Genomic DNA, 17,261 nt, shown 5'->3' with positions numbered 1-17,261 from the left:
CAGCATAATTTATCAACTATTATAAAAATGTTATTTAGTTCATAAATATTTTATATATATATAGATGTAGATGGGGCACCATAATGCATGATGGGTGAATGTCCCCCCAATAGTTTTTTGGGGGATATAAGAAATTTCAGGTCATATGTCGTAACAACAGCCTTTCAATTAACTCTAAAACATGTGTACAAGTTCACTTAATTTTCTTATTACTTTCTTATAATAAAACTATATTTTATTACAAAATAATAAACAACTTGCTTATATTAAATTCCATTTTATATAGAAAAGAATAAGATTAGGAGTAAATTATTATGTAAACGTTTTTCTCCTTTGTAATATAAGATAAACTTGTGTAATTTGGGACCTACTTATCCATATATACAAGCATAACATAGGAACGTAAGCACTTTAATACAACTAAATCATGACCATATATACCTAATCTTTCATGAGCAATGCTTCAATATAAATAGTGATTCAAAGTAATATTATAAAAGATGTAAATACCATTCATTGATATAAACCATATAAAAAAATAAAAATAAAATATCAACCATATAAAAAAAAAAAAAAAAAAGATCCATTCACAGGCCAAAAACTACATTTGTTAAACACAATTCCATATAGAAAGGCCTTGCAAAAGCTCAATCTAAATACACAACAAAATTTCGCTTGGGACAAAGAATGATGCTTAACGCTTACGTTATAAAAGGTGATATTAAACAAAATTGCACTTTATAATACGAATGATGCTTAACACTCAAAAGCCGCTATTATTTCCCTCACATTTGAGAAACTGAACTGTTGCCACTATTCCCAAAAATAATAAATTACAAACAAAATATTGGAAACAAAGTTTGTATTTACATCAAGCGCCAACGATATCATCTTCACTTGAATCACTGCAAACCCATATTCAAATAAATGTTAGCAACTTTTCCTCGAAATATGAGAATGAATTTTCTAAGAACACAACTCTTACAAGTCCAGTTTGTATTAAATAACCCATATTCAAATAAATGTTAGCAACTTTTCCTCGAAATATGAGAATGAATTTTCTAAGAACACAACTCTTACAAGTCCAGTTTGTATTAAATTTTTATTCCATAATAATATGGATCATTATACTAACAGAACCCTCAATATATTTAAATTATTAATTTCATTTTCTACTTATATATTTATTTATAATAATATCTATTATTATATCAGTTCAATAAAATAGGATGAGTTGAGATAATGTTATTAATATCATTTTATAAGATGAGATAACATGTTTTTATTAAGCATGTAAACAACCGACAGTATATGAAATAAAAAATTGTTAGATAATTCCTAAATGCTAAAAGTAGAAAAATTGAAAATGAAACTACTGGACAAGAAATAAAATGCATAACATACTGTTTACATTTGATTTTCGGATAGCATGTGGTTTTTACCAACATAATAGGATTGGTTGTTTCGATCCCTTGTGCTTGTTAACAGATATATTTTCGTGGATAAATTTTATTATTTATTTATTTCCTTGAGATTCCCATTGAAATATTCAGTGCTGGAACGTGTATTCTGCGTTGACTGTTTTCTTTTTTGCTCTCTTTTCTATACTGTAAGAGTGATTTTTTCTTGCAGTCATTTATTACAAAGCAATATAGTTGTTTCAAAGGTTAGAAACAGGCCAGTGAAACTTAGAATTACCACCTGTAGGCAGTAACTAAACAAACGGTTCACTGATGAAGCATCCATGGAGTGACCTTGAAGGAAGTTGCTTGGGTATCATGAAGAGCTTTGAAGACTCTCAGTGATTCATAAAGTTGTCATTGATGAGCTAAGCAAGGGCATAGTTGAAGGCGAACTTGAAGATATTGTCAGGACTTGTCGCAGAAGGCATTGAGGAAGTCTTGAAGAACCATTGAACTTATCTTGAAGTATTGAAGCATAGGGTTGGCGCCCTAGAAGATAGGAGTTCTCAAAGAGGTCAGGTTGGAGCTTGTGCTAGTGGAGAGGGTTGGAGCCTCATAAAAACAATGTTGGGAGCCTTGTGGAAGATAGGGTTGGAGCCTCGTGAAATCCAAGTTGGTGCTTGGCAAAGTACAGGTTGGAGCCTGGTGATTGAAAGATTGGTGCCTTCATCTAGGATTGGATCCTATGTTGCACGAGTTTTCGGTACACGGGTACTTCAAGTACGAGGGAACAAGTATCCAACACGGCTAGAAGCTTTGCCCAAATTTACAGGAAACATCAAGTTGGGAGTGGCAATAATATAATATATTAAAATTTAATGTATATTAAAAATAAAAATAAAATAATTTATTTATTTCCATCCAAAACTTGCCAATCAAATTCCATCCTGCAGATTCCATCTTGCAACGAAATATGAAAAAATTAGACTTTGAAACACTGCTAGAAAAAATCAAAATATTAATCCATCAACAAATTGCCAATGAAATTCCTTGCTAGCAAAGAAACACGTGAAACTCCCAAACCGAAAAAAAAAAGCTATTATTACTTGATTACTATGTGATTTCATGGAACACTATATTATATTCAACTTCGAAATTCAAGTTCGGAAATTTATAAAATGAAACTGACTAACACGCTACTCTTTCTCTTTTTGACCATCACTGTAATTTCTTGAATCTTCTCATTAAAGCTTCAATATAAACTTCAAGAAAGTAGACTTATTTGCAATTGTTGAACTTCAAGATTTGCAATAGACGTTGCCAAGGAATGACTGGCAATTGTCTATATTTTGTTGAAACCTTTGCTACATCTCCACGCCTTTGTCGCTTTACAAAACCCATGCAGTCCAGTGCCCTGACCTAACATGTATCACTTAGAAAATAAACAAATGGTACCTTCTCAGCTCAAAATAGGTACCCGAAACGTCAAAATATGTCGCAGTGAAGCTCCCAAAAATCTCCAAAGTACCCATTGAAGCACCCGACAATTTTGGAACGTTTTGCTCGAGCGTGGGGTACGTGCTCTCCAATGCCTGGAAGCAGTACCCGTGTACTTGATTTATTGTAAAGAGGAGGATTGGAGTCCTCATTATTTCAAATTGATAAAATTATTTATTCCATATTGTTCATTTTGTGTTCTGTTTATAAGAGATCTAAATTGGTAAAGTAACAATTGTAAAAAAAATATGGATTCCGCCCCACCCCAAGTGTTTCCAATAATTGGTTTCAGAGCTAGTGCCTTCACTTAGAGCCTAACAGCTTGAAGGTAGATCCTTAGAACACAAATGGCAAAGTCAAGGAAGAAGGCTTGCAAACCCGTTAAAGGTGTCATGTTAGGGTCCAACACTAACCCCTTTATTTACGTAATACGGTCGAGTCATAGTTATAGTTAGTTAAAGTGTCAATAAAGCCCATATGAATAATTGTAACTGGTTGGCCTACATTTAAGAAAGGGACCACAGTTAGTTGTAAATGGGCCATGGTATTAGATAGATGGTATTGAGATAACCATGGTAATGACCCATGGTATTGTATGTATGAATCCTATATAAATGATAGAGACTGCCCATGGAGAAATATCGAGTCTTATTTTGTAATACAAATCTGCTCTGCTAGAGGTTGCCCCCTTGAAGAGGCAAGTGAACAATGCTTTCATCTCTAAATAATAAAATACTTGTTGTTTTTCTCATTTTGTTATGTGTTCTGGGTTGTATTTCTTCGCATCTTTGCTATTATGGAATTTCTCGCAGGACAAGAGCATGACATGTCACCTCCTCAGTGAATAATCAAATTGGGAAAGCTCCATTGTTCAATGGAAGCTTTGAAATATGGAAGGCAGGAATGAAGAATTTCTTAATGACTCAAGGTTTTGAAGTCTGAGATTCAATGATCGCTGGTTGTACAATAGACGATGAAGAATCCAAGAAACATAGTACAATAGAAATAAAAGCAATCTTGAGTGGGCTACCAGATCCTATAAAGGCCAAATTGGAAAAATGTTCATCAACAAAAGATATGTGGGGCAAACTTCAAGCTCTTCACTCAAAAGGAGCATCTCTAATCAAGAAGATGATGGAAAGCAAGAAGGAAATCTTGTGGAAATTTCTAAGTCAAACACATCAAAAATCCCTACTGCATTATCTGGTTTATTATCTCCTACTTGTTCTTTCAATTAAGAAGTTATTTATCAATATAAATACTGAAATAAAAACAAATGAAACCTTAACACATATACAGATCAACAACTGAAATAACTGAGATAACACAAGGGACATCGTTATTTTTGGACAATCATCCCTGGAAAAACCCAATGTGGGAAAACCGATGCAACAGATATAAGGGTTTTATTATTATGCAGTTTTTTTAATACAACTAGGGTGCTAGAAACGACTCACCCTTCAAAGATTTTCCTTGGCAAAAGTACCTTTCTTCGAAGACAGATATTCCAACTAATCAGCAACCGGATGAATAGCCTCATAGTGAAACTACTCCCTTAGCTGGACAGTGAAAGCTACTCTAGGCTACCCTCAAGAACTGCGTCACCCTTTGCGGCTCTGCATCAGCTAACTAGCTCTCAATCTGCCCCATGAAAATTCCTCAACACTACCTCTTTAGCTCAGCATTAGCTCTGCAACCCTCTGCGTCAGCCTCTTGGCCCTCTGCATTCTCTGAGCCTCTCTACTAGATAGGATAGATTGATTGGATCAGGGATATTGGTAGAGGAGGAGTAGCCGAAACTACCAGATAGATTCATTGATCGGGAAAGCCAGGAGCGATAGCGAATGGATGGGTTGAGTTCTTGGACGTAGAGGTAACCTTTGTTCTTTCGATACTCGATCAAAGACCTATTTATATTGATCATCAACTCAATCCATCAACGACTAGCTCTATTCTTGGAAAAACATGTACTGGATATGCATCCCCCCCGATCTGGGATTGGAATTGCTCTCGACAATTACATTATGGCTCTGCCCTTCTGACTATTCTCATCGGCAATTGGCTCTACCCACATATGTTTATGATTAGCTATCGGCTATGATCTTATTCAAATGGTCAAAACGTCGCTGCTTGCCCTCCCTTTGCTCACGTATCCCTCCACTCTATTCCTCATATACCCCTATCATATAAGCAACAGGCCCTTTCCCATCTGTTCAACCGTTGGACATCATTGTGCATCCAATGGCCTCCCATGCTTTCGTTCCTCCAATCTAGTATTAATATCAACATTTTCCTTTGAAAAGATTGGAGTTTCTTTCTTGCTGGTATGATGGCTAGGTTCGCTGGTAAGGTCTCCATGGCAATATATCCTAGTCTAGTCCTCCTTCATGTTCGTGGTTCAACCCTTATCAAGAGAGGCGAGTCAAATTGGATGGACAGGTTGCGCTGGCTTCCTCATCCTCTACGTCAATCCTGACTGCCTTTGCATCAGCCTTCCAAGGCTCTGCATTGTCTTTTCGACACTCTCTCTGCCTCTCTGCTATGTATTCTTGGCCTTCTGCCGAACTGCCCATCACTGCAACAGATCACTAACTCGATTTCTCAGCAAACCCCGCCCCAGAAAATTGAATTCTTGATCAACTTGGTGTGTCTCCAGCTGACCCTCAAGCCTCCTCTTATACTTTTCCTGTTGAGTCTTCAACGGTCGAGATTAAGTCCCTAATCAACGACTAAGATTAGATTTGGCTTGATCCTCATTATTTAGAACTTTCTCACTCATATTATATTAATACACATTAATATTTTAATTTTCTTAAGTTTAGACTTAGGGTCTCATTAAAAATATTAATTATTTTAATATCTCTCCATCCGGGTGGAATTTCCCCAAACGATTTCTGGGTCTTGGAGATCTCATGTGCCTTAGCCTCTCCACCAATTTTCATGGCTGGAGCACATCCGATGCTACAAAAATCAACAAATCCAGAACCCATTAAGGAAGCTGAAGATAATGGCAAAGAGCATCAAGATGAACCAAAGAAAACAAATGAAAGCAAAAATAAAGGGACTAGCTATATGAAGGAAGATGATGATGAAGAAATTCTTGAAGTAGAGGTTTAAATAGATTTTAAGGCAAACTTGTAGCTACCCTAGAAGAGAAGCAGTTTGAAAAACGAAAATAAGGAGCTCAAAAAGCAAGCGCAAGATGGTGACCATGACCTTCACAAGACAAGGAAGGAAGTTGACATTTTCAAGCTTCAAGTATAAGAAAGACATGAGCAGCTCATCAAGCTAAAGGAGGAATTGCATCAAAACAATAAAAAGGCATCATGAAGAAGTCATATCCATGACAAATCAGTTGGATAAAGCAAAGAAAAGGGAAGACATTTTGTCAAGTCAACTTGAACAAGGACATGAGGACTTGAACAAACTTGAAGCAAATATTGGTCAATACAAGGAAAAGGTCTCCTCCCTTAAATCTCAACTGGAAGAAGCAAAGAAACAAGCACAAGGAGCTGAAAGGGTGATGGAAGTTTTGGCCCTCCTGGAAGGACAAGTTGATGAAGCAGAAAAGGAAAGAAATACCATGACATGCCAACTAGAAGAAAAGGATGAAGAGATCTTCAAATTAAAATCAGATATCACCTCTCTCAAGGCCGAAACATGTGAAGCAACAAGGATGAAGGAAGAAATGGAGATTAGTCTAGCAAAGAAGGATGAAGAATGCAAGATGATGAAAGAAGAAATTGATCTCCTAAGGAAAGAAGTTGATCATCTGAACAAGAGTCTAAAGAGCTCTCAAACCCTAGATGACATCCCAAGTCATCAAATATCTCCCCTTGATAAATCAAGTCTTCGTTATGCAAGTGAACCCTCAAACATAAATGATGCAAACCCTAATACATCAAACAACAAGGATGTGGAGAAGCTTGGAAGGAATATTGATGCCCCCGGTTCTAGCAAAAGCAAGGAGAAGAGTCAAGATGACATTGGAAGAAACCCTACTCCAAGAAGATACGCAGATAATGTCAAGAATGAAAAGAGCAATGGATATCATCAAAGGATCACAACGCAAAAAGCCTTTAGAGGTACATCAAGACAAGCTCCATCCTCCAAGTACAAAAGTATATTTTTTGCTTATTGCTATTCTTGTACAAATTTTGGACACACGGCAAAGGATTGTAGGGCATACCACAAGGTCAAATTTAATGGTCCCCATCAGTCTCCTAGAAGCAGCTTTGCAAGAAGAATTCATGTTTCCTCATTGATGAACGAGATGGAATGCTTCAAATGCCATAACATTGGACATATGGCTCGTGATTGTAACTTTACTTGGGTTCCTAAACAAGCTAAAAACATGACTACCAAGCAAGAAAAGAAAGTTACCCAAGTTTGGAGAAGAAAGCAAATTGGATAAGAAAGCCTCTTGAACACTCAAGGTATCAACTCATGTTGTTGATCTGATGAGTACATCTTTGGCATATATATTCCAAGTTTTTGATGATAAGATTTTTCCAAAAGGAGATTATGCATATTGTTAGAGGGAGCTTGAGACAATATGACTATTCTTACAAGATGCTTCCTTGATAAGCCCTGGGAAACTCATGACAAGTCATACATGGACAATCATACACGTAGATATAACTCTTGATTGTCTCTCCGAAATGGTTTGACTAGTTGCATAAAGACACCATCTACTTTCATCCACTTCCATGAAAGCATGCAAAGGCTTAGGGGGGCCAAGTCCATTAAAGAAAAGCATGATGACAAGGGGAGCAATATGACAAGAAGAAGCATGATAGGGGGAGCAAATGTTGAAAGGGCAAGAATATTGCCATCAATGACAAAGGGGGAGAAAATGTTGAAAGGGCGAGAATATTGCCATCAATGGCAAAGGGGGAGATAGTTGGACAAAGTTGTCATTGATGTCAATACAATGATGCCATTATTGAAGATGATGGGAACCTAAGTGCCAAATTCATGTTGCCCTAACCCTAAGATGTACTTGTGCAAAGTTGCAAACCCTAGGTGAACAAACCTTAGATCCTAAGTGCATGAATGGAACCCTAGGTCATGAAGTATATGCCAATGAAGATATTGGTGCAAAACCCTAAGTACACATTTATGCCCTAGATATTTAATAAATTCCCTAAGCTCTAGAAGATGCCTTAGCCCTAACATATTGATGCAAGTCCTAAACCTAATACTTATGATGTCATAAAGCCAATACATGAATGGAAGCCTATGCGTATAGAACCCTAAGCCTATGAAGAAGACCTTCACATACATGAATGAAACCTTATCCTTTGTTGATACAAACTCTAGGAACCCTAGTACTATGTCCTAAGAAAAAAGCTCTAGCATGAATCTTGAATCAAGGAATGGTCAAATATCTAGTTAAGGTACTGTAATAATATTACAAATACTGTCTATTGATTTGGGGTAGCATCGAATGTGCTCTAGCCATGAAAATTGGTGGAGAGGCTAAAACACATGAGATCTCCAAGACCCAGAAAGGGTTTGGGCAGATTCTAACCGGTTTGGGAGATATTAAAATAATTAATATTTTTAATGGAGTTCCTAAGTCTAAACTTGGGAAAAATAAAATATTAATGGGTATTAACATAAAACTGGGTTAGAATGGTCCAAAAGTCATCGATCAAGCCAAATCTAATCTTAGTCATTGATTAGAGATTTAATCCTGGTCGTTGATGGGCAAACGGGAAAAGTATAAGAGGAGGCTTGAGGGTCAGTTGGAGAACACACCAAGAGAGATCAAGAATTCTATTTTCTGGGGCAGGGTTTGCTGAGGAAATCGAATGAGTGATCTGAGTTGCAGCTGAGGGGCAGTGAATACATAGTAGAGAGGTTGAGTTAGTACCCAGAGGATCATCGCAGAGCCGGGAAAGGTTGACACAAAACCAGCTAGAAGCTACGCAAAGCCAGCCAGTGGCCACGCAGAGGCAACCAAGAGTTGTGCAAAGCCAGAGAGGGCTAGCGTGTGAGACATAGACGGTTTAGGGGTTGACGCAGAGGCTCCAGAAGCTAACGCAGAGCCAGAGAGGCTAAGGCAGGGCCTAGAGGCAACGCTGGGAGAACTTCGTGGGACAAATTGAGAGCTAGAGAACTGGATAGGGTGACGTGGTCCCTATCAGAGTGACGCAGAGCAGCAGACGCTGCACTGTTGTTGTGGGATTGTTCATCCGGTGATTTAGCCAGAATATCTATCTCCAACTGAGAGGTACTACTTCTGAGGGCATTCTCTATTGGATGAGCCATTTCTGGCACCTAGGTTGTATTCTAAAATTGCATAATAATAAAAACCTCTGAATAGTTGCACTAGCTTTCCCGCATTGGGTTTTTCCGAGGACATTAGTCCAAAAACAACGGTGTCACCTGTGTGCTTGTTTACTTTCAGTTGATGATCTGTATGTGTTGATATTCTACTTGTATTTATTTTCAGTATTTACATGGTAAATAATTTGTTAAGTAATTGAACAAGTAGGAATAAATAAATCAGATAGCACAGGAAGAATTTCTAACAGGTTAAACTTAGAAATTTGAACATGCTATCAGAGCATGGTTGCGGATCACAGGATAACTGAAGGCATCAGCTGAGCAGAGCAGTAGCAACAGAAATAGCTATCCCGAGTGACAGAAGTTGTTCCAGCATAAAACATCAAGGAAGGAGTGACGCAGAGGGCCTGTGTCATCAGTTCGAGCCAGGAGGAGGATCAGTGCAGAGGCAAAGAGGAGCAAACCTGACCTATGCAGTGCCCGATCATCTTTCTCAGTCAAAAAGGATCGATGTTGTGGCTAGGAGGTGTAGATTTTGCCGGTGCCGAGATTGCGCAGAGCCTAGAGGCTTAGTCCTTCAAGTTGCTGAGATATAAGAAGTTGCGGATAATTTGTGGAGTGAAGCTGGTGGGGTACTGTGGTCAGAACAGTACCTAACAGGGCAAGACCAAGGAGGAGGGATTTCCAGAAAGGAAATCGAGACTCAAAGGGAGTCGAATTGAGGACTTCCAGGAGGGAAGTAAAGAGACTCAAAGGAGTCGGAAGAAGAGCAGCAAGATGACAGTGAATGTAAAAATTCTACCACTGCAGCAACTGATTTACTTTTCCTACTTATTTCATCATAATTTATTCATGAAATTACTTCAACAAACATTAAAATAAATATTGCTGCAGATATCACATCATAATACAGAAACAAAAATATGCACACATTGACACAGTTATTTTGGACTAATGTCCTTGGAAAACCCGATGTGCAAAAACCGGTGTAGCAAGGGAGTATTTTATTATCCAACATTTTTCTTGTACGACAGGGTGCCAAACTGGCTTAACCACAGATAGAGAAACTTCCAACACTTTGCTAAACCCTGCATAGGCCCTACTGACCTCTGCTACAGCCTGAAACCCTCTGCGTCATCCTACTAAGGCTCTGCGCAGCCTCTTTGGGCTTTTGCGTCACTTCTGCAGCCTCTACGTGGATGACACAGGCCCTTCTAGCTCTGCGCAGTCTCTGCTGCCTCTCCGTGGCTTCCTCTGGCTCTGTGTCTGCCTCTTCTGCGCTGATCTCCCGTCTCTTTGTTCCATACTTGTTGCCTCTTGATTGCTCTCTAGACCACTGATTCAATTTCTCAGCAAACCCCGCTCCAGAAATTGAACTCACTGGTCTCCCTCAGTGTGTTTTCCAAGTGCCCCTCAAGCCTCCTCTTATACTTTTTCTGTTGAAATCTCAACGGCCGAGAATAAGTCCCTAATCAACGGCTATGATTAGATCTGGCTTGATCCATGTCTTTTGGACCATTCTAACACAAATTCATATTAATACACATTAATATTTTATTTTCCCTAAGTTTAGACTTAAGGACTCCATTAAAAATATTAATAATTATTTTAATATCTCATGATCTGTTTAGAATCTGCCCAATCCCTTTCTGGGTATTGGAGATCTCATGTGCTCCAACCTCTCCACCAAATTTCGGGGCTAGAGCACATCCGATGCTACCCCAAACCAACACTCCCTCTTAGTGAGGACTATGCTCTAGAAATACTCCACTGAGTATTACTTTGATCATCAGGCATCGGTACTTGTGCTGATGCTAGGCTTCCCTGCCCCAACATCCTCTGCACTGTTGCATCCTGTACTGCTGCCCATGGTTCTGTCACTTCCACTACTGCATCTGTATGACAGCTCCCTCTGCATCTGTGCTGCTGCTAGTCCTTTCTCCCAACACGACATCTGCACTACACCTTCCTCTGCATCTGTGCTGATGTTTGTCCTTTCTCCCAACACTGCATCCGCACTGCAACTCCCTCTGCATCTGTGCTGTTGTTGGTCCTTTCTCCCAACATTGCATCTGCACTGCAACTCCCTCTTCATTCGTGCTGCTAACACACTACTTCTAAGAGGGGTTCTTTACCATCCCCATCTTTTCTCTGAAGTAGTCAAATTGACTTTCCAAGGGCCTTGGTGAAGATATCTGCCACTTGTTCCCATGTAGGAGTGTAGCTCAATTGTACAGCTCCACGTTGGACACAATCTCTGGCAAAGTAACACCGGATATCAATATGCTTTGACCTATCATGAAATACTGGATTCTCAGAGAGTTTGATGCAACTCTGATTATCACACATGATCCTAGTCGCCTCCATATTTCTTCTAAATAGTTTTACCAGCAGTTTTCTAAGCCATATGGCCTCACATGAAGCTATGCTTGCTGCCATATATTTTGCCTCAGACGAGCTCAGAGCCATGGACTTCTGTTTCCTATTGCACCAGGAGGTTATTCCTGATCCAATGTTGAAACAGTACCCAAAGGTACTTTTTCGATCCACTAAACTTCCTGCCCAGTCTACATCAGTAAATCCACTCAACCTGATATCCTTCCCCTTGTTGTACAAGAGCCCGTAATCAATTGTTCCCTGTAAATACCTGATAAAGTGCTTGGTTGCTGCCTAGTGAGCCCTCTTTGGTTCCACCATGAACTCACTGAGGGTGTTGACAACATAGCGAATATATGGCCTGGTATTAACTAAATACATCAAGGACCCTATGAGCTGCCGATATAGGGTGGGATCGACATCCTTGTCTTCTGATGCATCAATCTTCTTCCAGTTGGTGATCATTGGCGTAGCCATAGGTCTACAGTCTCCCATCCCAAACCTTTTCAGAATTTTTGTAGCATACCTTCCTTGCCCAAGGAAAATTTCTCCTTTCTGCTGCCAAACTTCCAACCCTAGAAAATAGTGCATTCGTCCCAGATCCTTCATATTGAACTTTGTGGCTAGATTCTTCTTGCAATCTTCAATGAGTCTAGATGATCCTATCAAGAAGAGATCATCCACATATAATACTAAGATAAGTGGCTCGCAATCTACGACCAGATAGTAGAGATTAGGATCCGCGTCACTCTTGACAAACCCCATCTTCTACAAGTAGCCATCTATTCGACCATACCACGCTCTTGGTGCCTGCTTCAGCCCATACAAGGCTTTCTTCAGTCTGCATACATGAGACTTCTTCTCACGAGTTTCAAAGCCCTCTGGTTGTTCAATGTATACTTCTTCTATTACCCCATTCAGAAATGTCATCTTGACATCCATCTGATGGATCTCCCATCCCATCTGGGCTGCAAGAGATATCACGGTCCTAATAGATGTATACCTGGCTACCGAGGCAAAGGTTTCCTCATAGTCAATCCCTTCCTTTTGAGCATACCCCTTAGCCACAAACATGGCCTTGTATTTTTCAATACTGTCGTCCGCAATATATTTGATCTTGTAGATCCATCTTGAACCTAGCACAGATCTGTCTAGATCTGTCTTGAGGCCTTGATACCACCTCCCAGACATCATTTACCATTATGGAGTTATACTCCACCATTGCATCTAGCCAGCCCTGATGTTGAGCTACCTCCTTGAAGCTAGCAGGCTCTCCATCCTGAGTTACTAACGCCTGATACTTGTCTCGCTGTTTTCGCTCCCTTTTACTGTTCCTTGGCTCTCCGATGAAGTTCGCTGCATCACGCAGAATTTGACAAAGTTCCCTGCTGGTTCTTCCTCTGCCAACAGGTGCTTCTGTTTGCTCCTCTTCCTCATCCTGAGAATCTCCCTGATCTGAGGAAGGATTCTTCACTTTCGTTGGTTGAAGAGGCATGACCAACAGATCCTCTTTCGACTGCTCCTTGGAAGGCATTTCGTGAGATCTTCTGAAAGCTCTGTCCTCCATGAACTTTACATCTTGTTGTACTACTACCTTCTTGCTCCCTAGAAGATAGATCCTGTATGCCTTAGCGTTCTCGCTATATCTTACCAGATACCCCTTTTCTGTAGTCTGATCCAACTTCTTCCCCTTTTCTCCAGGCATGTGACAATATGCCAAACTCCCAAATATCCTGAAATGACTGACTTCAGGTGTCTTCCCAATGAAGACTTTCTCTAGATTAATCTTGCCCAATGCCCGATGAGGAGTCTTGTTCTGAACGTAGACAACCGTGTTGCATGCTTCTACCAACAGGAATTTTGGCATATTCTGATCATACAGCATGGCCCTAGCTGCTTCTACAATAGTCCTGTTTTACCTTTTTGCCACCTCATTCTACTCCGGATTGTAGGGAGTTGTCCACTCTCTTTGATGCCCTCCTTAGTGCAAAAATCAGTGAAGTCCTTATCGACATATTCTCCACCATTATCTGAGCGTAAGACTTTTATTTTCTTACCTGTCGAATTCTCCACTAGAGCCTTGAACTCCTTGAATCGACAGAAAACCTCACCTTGGTTTTCAAAAAATAGATCCAAGTTTTCCTCGAGTGGTCATCAATGAAGGTAAGGAAATACTCGACACCGCTGAGAGCTTTGATGGACATAGGTCTGCAGATATCTGAGTGTATCAATCCTAGTATACTCTCAGCCCTGTGGTTGCTCCTAGGAAATGTCGCCTTGGCATACTTTCCTACAGTGCATCCCCTGCATACATCGTCTCATTCCGTACTCAGATCCGGAACTCCTGTTACAGTGGTCCTGAGAATTCTTAAAGCTCCATGGTGCAAGTGACCCATCCTTCTGTGTCATAATTCATTCAAGTCTTTGTCCCCATGACTGCCTATTAGTGCCATTGGAGATTCTAGTTGTAATTTGTACAGCTGATTACTTTTGATCTCGATCTGCACTTTTCTTTTTCCAGCACGGGTGTTTGACGTATACCTTTTCCTTGATGAAGTAGACGTCATAGCCCTTGCCTTATAGTTGTGACATGGAAGGTAAGTTCATCTCCAATCCTGGCACATGCAGCACATTTGTGGCACGGAACCGCTTTCCCGATTCTATCTGAAAAACTATGGTACCCTTTCCTACTGGAGTACACTTTGCCTTGTTCCCCATGGTGATCTGAAAGTTCATCATCTCTTCTCGATATTCTGAGAAGCACTCCCTGATTCTCGTCATATGCCACGAGGCTCCACTGTCTATATACCATACTTCTGATGATGTAGCACTATTCATGCACGCCACTTCTTCTTCCAACCTAGAAGCTAACATAGAGAAATCGAAACCGCTCTCTCTTGTGCAATCATCTAAAAATCTGTGTGAGTCCCCTGAGGTGGATGCCTCTGCATCGTGGTCTCGACCCATAACTGATTTTCCCTTTCTATCTCTGATTACTTGCTATGATACCGTGTGAAAATTCACCACTACAACAACTGATTTACTTTTCCTACTTATTTCATCATAAGTTATTCATTAAATTACTTCAACAAACATTAAAATAAACACTGTTGCAGACAGTGTTGATAATATCGGTATCGGGAAAATATCGGCGAGGGTCCAGAAAATATCTTATCGGCAATATCGGCGAAAATATCGGCAAATATCGGCAAGCATAAAAATTGCATAATATATTCATTTTTTTTCAGATTTTTAAACATATAAAGCAATAACAACATGAAATAAACACATTGGCACATAAATATGAACAAAACACTGATATATATGATGTCAAATAGAAATGATACATCAAAGGCGATACCAAATCCTGCTGATCCCTGATAATTGTCCATTCAAGGACTCAAACGTGGAGAACCAATACAAAATAACATCACATATATAAAAGTATCTCATCATCATGAGTTATATGTAGCACAACAAATAAAACTAGCAGCTATCTATCTGAAATCATTGCCCTCTCCCCCTTTTACGGGAAAACATGATGGCATGTTTGCCAGGCCTTCCCCTAGTAGTAGGAGGCCCTGACCCTGCCTCTGCACCTAATGTCAAATAATGAGTGCTAGGTATGGGGCTATGCTCTCCTATATCTATAGCAGATGGTGTTGATGCTAATGCTCCCGCGGTGTCCTCCTCCTCCTCCTCCTACTCCTCCTCTGAGTGCTGCTGCTCCTCTGACTCCGAGTCCTCCTCTTGTTGCCCCTGCTCTAATGGATCATCTGCCACTGGCTCTAACCATGAAGGTGACTCCTCCAAGAGGGGCTCCTCAGACTCCACCCTCCACGGAGACAATACATCAATATTGTCTAAGCTAAGTCACATGACACGAGAACACGAGACACGGAGGACACATAAATACGAGTATTCAATACGAAACACGACGACCTGGAAACAAGACACGGGGGACATGTTTTATATATATATATATACACCAAAATATAGTTTTTTATCCATATTAAATTGCAGGTTGCAGCTTATCTAATCAAATTAAAATATAATTACTTCTCAAAGTTCATAGTTCACTTTAAAAAAATAAATAGAATCAAAATTTACTATTTAGAAATTAGAATGTGATATGCTTGGTCTTGATTCTTGAATATTCAATGTTCATTGTTCATGTACAACTTACAAGCACATAAGAAAATAACTAAAGTCTAATCCTATTGATTTCCTCTGCCCCTCTTGCGAGAAAATGCCACAGCTTTCCCTTTCCCTCTAGATGTAGATGTTGGTGCTGGTGGAGTTGGCAGTGTAGTTGGCTATGCTCTAGAAGCTGAAGAACTAGAAGTAGGAGCTATAGGAGGTAGACCACGTCCTCTACTAGTGGCAGGGGTAGCCCGGGCAAGTGGTGTCACCTGGAAACATTACAATCTCCCAATCCTGAAATCCTAAAAAAATGATAAGTCAGCTGCATTTTGAATGAAATCTAAAATTCTACTTTCTCCATATGAAATCCAATGAGGTCGGAACCACTCTCAAACATCCTGAGTCATTTCATGGTAATGTTAAAAATTTAAGTAAAAGGATGAAAATGAAGATTAAGGAGAATGTCACTTTTACTTTAAGAATTTAACATTACCATGAATAGCATATCAATACTAGGGCCTAGAACGCTCAAACCCTCCTTGGCAACAACCACATAGCTCTCCCCTTCCTTCTCCAACAATCAGAAATGAAAATGATATGAAAAAAAACCAAAATCGGATTTTTATAGGCCGTGCAGAAATTTCTTACAGTCACCGGGGCGATATTTTCGATTGTCGCGCGATATTTTCCGAAATATCGGCGATATTCCAGAAATCGCGCGATATTTTCAAAAGCCGAAAATATCGCGATATTTTGTCGGCGATATATCGGCTTGCCGAAAATATCGCGATATTTCCGAATATCGCCGATATCTCGGCGATATTATCAACACTGGTTGCAAATATCACATCGTAATACAGAAACAAAAATATGCACATTGACACAGGCATTTTGGACTAATGTCCCCAGGAAAACCCAATGTGGGAAAACCAATGCAGCAAGGGAATATTTTATTATTCAGCAATTTTCTTGTACAACAGGGTGCCAAACTAGCTTGCCCACAGATAGACAAACTTCTAGCACTTTCCTAAACCCTGCATAGGCCCTACTGACCTCTGCTACAGCCCGAAACCCTCTGCGTCAGCCCACTGAGGCTTTGCGCAACCTCTCTGGGCTTTTGCGTCACTCTTGCAACCTCTGTGTGGATGACGCAAGCTCTTCTGGCTCTGCGCAGTCTCTGCTGCCTCTGCGTGGTTTCCTCTGGCTCTGCGTCTGCCTCTTCTATGTTGATCTCTCATCTCTCTGTTCCGTACTTGCTGCCTTCTCACTGCTCTCCAGACCACTGGTTTAATTTCTCAGTAAACCTTGCTCCAGAAATTGAGCTGACTAGTCTCCCTCAGTGTGTTTTCCAAGTGCCCCTCAAGCCTTCTCTTATACTTTTTCTATTGGCATCTCAACGACCGGGATTAAGTCCCTAATCAACAGTTAAGATTAGATCTGCATTTAACTGAACATTATGTTCGGGTGATGCCTCCACCTGTAAATCCAAATCAAGATCCTCATCAGAATCAAACTCTGCTGGATGGCTCTCCACTACCCAATCTGATG

The 17,261-nt window shown here is 40.0% G+C and overlaps 1 protein-coding gene across 8 annotated transcripts in view; it reads right to left on the bottom strand.

Annotated features, from left to right (window-relative positions):
* Positions 1-539: 539 nt before the first annotated feature.
* ILA (putative protein kinase regulator ILITHYIA) overlaps positions 540-17,261 on the bottom strand; it is a 356,320-nt gene continuing 339,598 nt past the window's right edge. For all 8 annotated transcript variants that reach the window (XM_089396177.1, XM_089396171.1, XM_089396172.1 and 5 more), the window contains one exon: positions 540-905. In XM_089396177.1, coding sequence (XP_089252303.1) covers positions 814-905 — 92 coding nt within the window. In that variant the 3' untranslated portion in view covers positions 540-813. The remainder of the gene's footprint in view (positions 906-17,261) is intronic.

The sequence above is a fragment of the Pinus tabuliformis genome, chromosome 1_2 (genome assembly GCF_031772625.1).
Source record: "Pinus tabuliformis cultivar Carrire ecotype Pingquan chromosome 1_2, CPIR1, whole genome shotgun sequence".
In the NCBI taxonomy this organism is placed as follows: Eukaryota; Viridiplantae; Streptophyta; class Pinopsida; order Pinales; family Pinaceae; genus Pinus; species Pinus tabuliformis.
This window is presented reverse-complemented; position numbering and strand designations above follow the sequence as displayed.